General features: G+C 52.7%; 3 protein-coding genes across 3 annotated transcripts; 2 read left to right on the top strand and 1 right to left on the bottom strand.

Moving 5' to 3' along the window:
* Positions 1-1,919: 1,919 nt before the first annotated feature.
* Positions 1,920-3,152, top strand: BC939DRAFT_262200 (uncharacterized protein). The gene is made up of 2 exons (XM_051551071.1): positions 1,920-2,926; positions 3,147-3,152. The coding sequence occupies exon 1, from the start codon at positions 2,090-2,092 to the stop codon at positions 2,711-2,713; it is 624 nt and encodes a 207-aa protein (XP_051409388.1). The 5' UTR covers positions 1,920-2,089; the 3' UTR covers positions 2,714-2,926; positions 3,147-3,152.
* Positions 3,153-3,437: 285 nt separating this feature from the next.
* Positions 3,438-5,094, top strand: BC939DRAFT_459962 (uncharacterized protein). The gene has a single exon (XM_051556801.1). The coding sequence runs from the start codon at positions 3,477-3,479 to the stop codon at positions 4,704-4,706; it is 1,230 nt and encodes a 409-aa protein (XP_051409387.1). The 5' UTR covers positions 3,438-3,476; the 3' UTR covers positions 4,707-5,094.
* Positions 5,095-5,646: 552 nt separating this feature from the next.
* Positions 5,647-7,518, bottom strand: BC939DRAFT_505668 (uncharacterized protein; the record flags this gene model as incomplete). The annotated part of the gene is made up of 1 exon (XM_051560690.1): positions 5,647-7,518. The coding sequence occupies one exon, from the start codon at positions 7,516-7,518 to the stop codon at positions 5,647-5,649; it is 1,872 nt and encodes a 623-aa protein (XP_051409386.1).
* Positions 7,519-7,615: the final 97 nt, after the last annotated feature.

Raw genomic sequence — 7,615 nt, 5'->3', positions numbered from 1 at the left:
CGGTGGAGAAAATCATGACCCTGCCAACGGACCGGGAAGATGCATCGTATCGTTTGCATGATCCACAGGACGCATCGCATGTATCCTATTAGGTACATTGCATTAGTCCCAACTCTGAGAGAAAAAAAAAAAAAAGATGACAGTTCAGCACTCAGTGTTACAGAAGGCACAATGAGACGCTTGGTTGGTGCACATCATCAACACTTGTTGGTCCATGCTCCGTTTGTTGCCCTGTCCCATAATTAGTCTGTCGATGCTTACTCCCCCCTCTTTTCAAATGTTTTTATTTTTTTTATTTTTTTTGCTTTGTTCCCTCCTGCTTCTTGCCCCTGAATTCTAGCAAGCCAGCCAAGGATCGCCATCCTGACGTCTCGCTAACCAAAACTCAGAGAACGATCCCAGTTTGTGATCATCAACCCAAGAGATCGAGCATGGGTAAATCAGTATATCCAGTTTTTTCAGGAATAGGTGTTTATAATACTGTTATTAGGAATGATATGCTATTATCTAAAGTGCTCTTCTTCGGTTGACAGGGCAGGATCTGAATAATTCCTTAAACAATCAGCCCACACTCCCTGCCAGATGTGCAAGGACGGGAGTTGCTCGATGCTGAGGGGTTAAAAAAAAAGACAGGAACAGGAGCAGGAACAGGAATTACGAGGGGAAAGAGGCCGATCTAGGAGAGGGTGGACAAGGCACGGCACGCGTGCCTCAGCCGTGTCCCGTTGCGAAGGGACGCGTTTGTTCGCGTCCCTTAACCCAGCTGGTGCCTGTGCGTTCTCCTTCCCTCGGCCCTCCCTGTCGTTTCCTCGTCCCTGCTCTGTATTTGGACGGGTGCATGGGAATGGGCCTTAGCCCTACCGGGAACATTTTCGCGTGCGACTGGGACAAATTCTTTTCCCATGTGCAAAATCTGGTGTTTTCTATATCGCTAAACAACCATTCATTCCTGAGGTCGTGATGCGACGTCAGATCGAACAACCATACTTCCAACCCCTCCTTCGTCATGGAGCAACAACCAGTCAGAGTGCTAGGGAAAATGATGACCGCGTTGCCGTAGACACAATGCAGCGAGTGTGAAAGGCACCAAGAGAAATGTGAACAGAGCAAAGCAAGAAGGCCCGCATAAAACTCAGTTAGGGATATAAGGAAATCGGAACCCGCACCAATGTTGCGGCTGGTATAGCTGCTGCAACATTTTCCCAACGAGATGGACTGGTCGACTGGAAATTTGTAATGGGGCTTTTTGTTCGCGCGACACGCAAAGCAGAAAGCGCCGAGATTTCTGCAGTGAGGCTGTGTAAGCAGCAATGACAGATCGCAACCCACCGATTAAATGCTGACGGGACGAAGAGAGGGAGAATGACAGTATCGCACCGCTTACCATCTTGCATTTTATGCTCCCTCACAGGATTCTATCCTCTGAAGATGATATTGCGCTTTGCGTGTAAAACTAAGGATGAGCAACAATCACCTACCACTACAATGGCCTGCGATCGGCGCAGTGATGATTCAATCACCTCTTTCTCTACAAGCACCCAGCATGGTTGCCGCGCCCAGCTGAGGCCAAGAGGTCTACGGCGCAAATGATGCAGAGCTGTGAAGACAAAGATCTACGCCGCTTCGCAGAGGGTCCTTCTTACCCTCCTGCTTTCTTATTATTGTTACTATTGTTCGAATACATTGCTGTGTGTGCATGAGTGTAGTCAGTCTACAATAGTGTGACGGACCATGTTCAGTGGGTGGTAGTTGTTAGAGATTCAGTAGTGCATTGAATTGTGCGACATGCAGAGTGAGAAGGACGATGGTATATAGACTCAGTAGTCAATGGTATAGAGTAAAGGTATTTTGTGCAACTTTCAAATAAAGGTTGGACATGTCTCTATGGACTCGTGTACGCATTCGAACATACCAACCAACCAACCTGCCAGCCAACCACCATACTCCTCCCCTTCCCTCTCCCTCCTTCCCTTCCTTCCCTTTCCCTTTCCCCTCCCTTCCCTCCCAATCCCTCAGTCCGTAAGGCCCATTGTAGACCAGGAAGAAGGGTATTCATACAGCAATTGTAGTCTATGTGTGTATAGTCTACATGTGTGTGGGTGTGTGTGCACATGTGTATGTGTGTATGTGTGTGTCCCTTGCTTCTGGGCGATTGCATTATACTTACAGAACGTACAGTAAAAAGAAAGCGCCGCCCGCCCGTTCATTCGGGTCATCGCCTCGTCCTTTCCCTTTAAATGGGATCCTCTTTTTCTTCTTCTTCCTCTCATTCCTCCGCCTTCGCTGTCTTCCTCTGTCTTCTCTTTTTCCTCTGTCTTCCTCTCTCTCTCTCTCATCCTTCACTGTCGTCGTCGTCGTCGAGTGTTCGTCCCTTCCTCTTCGCCCTCCCGCTTCCCCCTTCTGCCTCTGTCCACCGCTGCCCAGCGTCCCTCCTCCTCCCCCTCCCTGTCTCCATCATCCGCCCATTCCTCGCTCGGTCGCCGACCCTCTTCCTTTCAGTCGGTGCTGCTGTCGCCATCTCTTCATTTTCTACCTCTCTACCCTCCCTCGTTGGTGTGCCAAACACTCGCTCTGCTCTGTCTCCCGCCTCCTGCTCTCGGGACCTGCTCTTTCTTCTTGCACAGGTAAAGAACGTACTCTAATTATATCCCCTCCTCATCCTCGCACTGCTGCTGCTGCTGCTGCTGTGTGCGCCTTTTCCACTTGCCCATAGTCCCATCTCCCTTTTCCTTATTACTCCATCTTATTTTAAACTTGCGCCCTCTTATAAGCAAGCACCATTTCCCCCCTCTCCCTCGCCATCCTCACGCCTTTCGGTCGACTGTCTACGCCGGCTTTATTTCCCCTCAACTGTCCCTCTTCTTCACTCTCTTCCGTCCCCCCTCACGGCCGTTGTCCAACTGAATTTCCCTCCACTCTGCCTTTGGTAATACAACGCGGCCCTTGTGTACACCGTGCGCTGTGATTCCACACCGGCGGGTTACACCCTGCCCTGCCCTGTCCACGGCACACGGCACAGGCATTCGAGTGAGCTAGGACAGAATAACCTAACCTAACCTAACCTAACCATGCGCGTTTTTTCTTTGACTCTCAATCTCTCCGCATCTCGCCCCCCTCTCCCTCCTCTCCCCCTGCCTGCCCCATAGGAAGCACAAGGCCCTTATCCACATCACTCCCTGCATTTCCACCACTCCCCCTCGCTCCTCCTTCCACAACAACCGCACCCATCAGCCTCCTGGTCCCCTCCCCCAGCCCATCACCGATCCCTCTTCTTTCCTCCCTGGGATCCTCGGCTCCTGCTCCCTCCCCTCGGAAACTTCCAGAGTACACACGTTCCACACTCCTTGCCCCACCGCCCCACTATATAAACCATGTCCAGCCCCATGGATCCACCTTCCATCCACCCCAGCTTCGCGCCCTACCCCCCCTCCCCCTCCCCCTCCATTCGCTCATACACCACCGCACCACCGCCCAGGATGAACTTCCAGACCCGGTCCTACTCAACACCCTCGATCTCGCTCTCCTCGCGTCTCTCCTGCTCGTCGCTGCACAGCCAATACAGCTCCTCCTCCGACCGTTCCCTGTCCTGCTCGCCCGGACCATCGACGCCCCGCGACCTCATGAGCCGTTCCCCTTCATTCTCACACGAGCGTCTCCACAAGAGCACCCCCCAGAGGCTCCCGATGTCCATCCCTTTCTCCTCAGTCCTCCCCCAGCCAAAGGGCTTCTTCAGCCACTCGTCCCAGTATCAGGATAACCAATCAATCCATCCGTTCCAGCAACCCGTCCACACATCTGCGTCAATTCCACATCCCGCTACCGCCTCAAGGCAGCAGCAGTATCACGGTCAAACCATGCCCTCGCCCAGAGACCTCTTCCCATCCTTTTCCTCCGCATCGCGGGACCAGGTGGAGCACCATCACCGCGAGTCGCCCTATCATGCCCGAGGCGATCGTTCTCCCTACAATGGGCCTGGTGATTACTTTTCGAGACCCACCACTACGTCTTCTTATCACCATCACCTTCCCACCCCAACCACCCCAACCTCCATGGACTCCATCTCTTCCCGACTGCACTCAAACTCCCCCATGCCTCTAACTCCTCTCCAGGCCTCGACTCGATCTGTGCACTCGACCGCATATACCAATCCTCCCTCGGCTGGCGCTCGCATGGTAATGATGGACGAGGATTGCTCGCGTCCCATGTCACGCTCTCCCTCGCTGGCCTCGGACCACTCACACTTCTCGCCCGAGCTGTCGCCTTTCTCATCCGAGGGGTATTACATGGGACCCAGTCACGGCGGACTGGCCACGCCAGCGTTGACGCCCAGGGCCTCGATGTCCTCGCTGTCGTCCTCGCTATCGCGCAATAACTTATCCAGTGCCTCGTTGGCGTCGTCGACGACGAGCTCGAGCTCCACGGACCCGCAGCTGCTGATGTGTCCTGTCTGCAGCCGGACCTTCAAGCCGAGCAAGAACCAGAACTGCAACCTCCGACGGCACCTGAAGAACGTCCACAACATGTCACCGACGATCCACCCTCGCAAGTGCAAGTGGGACTCTCTGCCGGATGGCCGTGTGAAGGATGACAAGGACCGCAAGGAGCGAACCCGGAAGAGCAAGAGACTTTGGGCTCGCAAGTTCCGTCTGCGACGCAAGGTCGAAGAGGCAGCCGTGGTCCTGAGCATGCTTAGCCAGACCATGTAAAAAAAGAGGGATTTTTTTTATCGACCTTTGAGTTTAGGGAGGGTTCCTTGACTAGCCCGACCCTTATCGCCTCTTGTCCTCTTGTTTTTCTTTTTCTTTCCATCAATTTGTTTTGAGAATCACCCATACCAGTGTATCATACTTTTTGCTTTTCTTTCGTTCTGCAATGTATACTGCTCTCTATATACTACTGTACATACATAATAATCTTTTTCTGCTGTCTGTCCACGGCCTATTTTCCCTCCTGGACAAGCAAACAGTACATCCATAGGCTACATAGGCTCTTATACTACCACCGCTACCTCTCCTAATATACACCATATATTTTTTTCCTTTCTTTTCTTTTCTTCTTCAATAAAATATATAATAAAAAAAAAAAAAAAAGCATAGGCCCTGAACATCTCGGTGGTTTCACCAAACAATATAAACAAATAAAATTGAGAAACCACAAAAAGCCAGTCGAGCACAGCTGAGCAGAGCAGAGCACACAGCTCACGGCGCGCGCGCAAATTTTCTCGGGCGTGCTGTCTCAAACCCCCAGCGCACCGTCTCTCCCCTCCCCCATTGCGTTATATTGCATTCTGGAGAGGAAAGAAGCGAGCGTCGTTTCAAATCAAGAGCATTGAGAGGGGGAGTATTTTTTACCCTCTTGCCTGCCTTCCTCTTCACCTTCATCCTCATCTGTTCTCTCTTCCTTTTTCTCTGATGGTGATAGTGATGTTTTACTTCAATCAAAACCGCAGAAGGTTATGACTAAATCCAACACTTCTGGCGGTTTTAAACTAATGTTGAATACAACAATAATAATAACAATAATAACAACAATAATAATAACAATAATAATAACAATAACAATAATACATATCCGCATTGGACGACAGCTCACGCAGACGCGTTCAGCGATTTGAGGTCCAGCTCGGGTTTCGTTCCTTTCGTCCGCTTACTCTTCGCCCCAGCTGTACTGATATATCCACGGGCTCAGGCCCTGAGGCTGCAAATAATGACCCCCATGTTTATCCGACGCCTGCTTGCTCTTCCTCGCCCGCCTCTTCTCCTTCTCAAGCAACCTCTGCTGCCTCTGCACATCCTCGTCCCTCAGTGGCTCTATCAAGACATGTCTACCCCATCGCTCGCTCTTCCTCTCCTGATAATCCTTTTCCAACAAGCTGTCTTGCTCGCCCTTCCGCTCCTCGGCCAGAAACCTCCACCTTCCCATCCAGGCAAGCGTCCGTCGCTCCTTCGAGAGAGCCCTCCAAGTGTGCCATCGTTCGCGTACTTTAGTATAAATCTTCAATCGTTGCTGGAGCTTGTCTTGTGGAACGATTTCCGGGGCCGCGGTCGGAACGGACAACAAAAGGTTCTGCAACGGAGGTTCCTTGTCGTCCACGAGCTCCATGTTGGCTGCCTTCCGGTTTAAATGCTCGATCCTTGTGGCTTCTCCCTCCAAAGATGCTTTGAAATCCTTGCCCAGCGCGGCGATCCCCACGTCCCCACCGTATTCTTCCCTGGCGATCTTTCGGGCCACGCTAACAGGGTACTCGACCCACGTCTGACCTGCCTTCTTCCTGATCCTTCGGCCCAACACTCTCTGGCCGGTTCCTTTCCCGAGCCCAAACTTCGTCCCCATCTGTGAGAGGCTCAGGTATTCTTCCATCTCGGGCTTTTCGATTGGGGGCTCTGGGTGGATGGTGTAGTGTTCCTTTCGGCAAGTGAGGCACATTCGGACGGTCCACGGGTCCTCTGCCGCCTGGACTTGGTCCTCATCCGGCTCTTCGGATGATGACGATGATGATGACGACGATGACGACGACAATGGGAAAGATGAGGATGACTCGGTCGAGGACGGCATGATGACAGGCAAGGGGAACTGCATCAACGGTCCGTTATAATGCTTTCCCCTGTACAGGTACGTACATCTCTCACAAATCCTGAGGCTCCTCGCGTAGATGTACATCATATAGGCCGATGGATGCAAATCCGGCGGGTAAAAAGGGTTCGGGAGGAGACCGTCGAACCGACCGGTCTCGAGCAGGTTCCCGTACCAAAGACGCCACAGCGGCAGACGCGCCACCATGTCGTATAGAGCCGTACATGTTTGCGATAGCCTCGCTAACTGGGACGGGTAGAGATGGGATGCGATCAATTCCCATATCTCGACAGGGAACCGGTGCGGATACTGGGCTTTTGTGATGAGAGGTCCAGATGAGGCCGACTCGGTATTGCATAGGACTGCGGACGGAGTGCTCTCGAGTGCACGGATAGGGCTGTCTTGGGATGGGTGAGGAGTTGGCAGGACCTGCTCGGATGGATGGTCGTCGACCAGCGATAGCTGCTGTTGTGATAGAAAGCGGGAGGAGCAGGGTGCATCGACGCTCAGCTGTGATGTCGGCGTCATGGACAGGAGAGCTGTGACATCGTCGCCCGAAGGATCGTTACTATAGGCATGGACAGTCTGCAGATCGCTAGCCTGACTGGCCGTGCTGGACGTGGATAGTGAAGTGACAAGGGCGGGGACCGCGGCGTAGCTGTGGGATGGGGAGGATTGTTGTGGTGGGGATGGTGGCGCAGACAAAGACAGCCAATAGCTCGTGGCGGTGTTCGTGGTCTCGCTGTCGCGCACAGGCTCGGTGTCGATCTCCATATCTGTGGATGGCTCGGGCGTGCACGGATTTGTGGAGGCTCTTCTCTTGGACGGGTGGCCGTATTCGTCCAGGGCCGACTCTTCGTCGTCATCCCTGTCTCTCTTGGGGCTGTGTCTTACGCGGCAGTTTTGCGTGCTGCCATAGGCGTTGGTGGCGTTGTGGGAAAACATCGTTGGTAAGGAAAGTGGATGGCAGGTAGAATGCAGTGGTTATGAATGCAGCATGCAGCGAGAAATCAGCGATAGCAATAATCGTAGCAGTAGCAAG

This window comes from Gamsiella multidivaricata, assembly GCF_025024155.1.
Source record: "Gamsiella multidivaricata strain RSA 2152 chromosome Unknown BC939scaffold_60, whole genome shotgun sequence".
NCBI lineage: Eukaryota > Fungi > Mortierellomycota > Mortierellomycetes > Mortierellales > Mortierellaceae > Gamsiella > Gamsiella multidivaricata.
The sequence above is the reverse complement of the archived record's forward strand: the minus strand, read 5'-3'. Positions and strand labels throughout refer to the sequence as shown.

Excerpts from the sequence above, each read along its gene's own strand:
- BC939DRAFT_262200 (XM_051551071.1), top strand. The coding sequence starts at position 2,090 with ATGTGTGTGGGTGTGTGTGCACATGTGTATGTGTGTATGTGTGTGTCC.
- BC939DRAFT_459962 (XM_051556801.1), top strand. The coding sequence starts at position 3,477 with ATGAACTTCCAGACCCGGTCCTACTCAACACCCTCGATCTCGCTCTCC.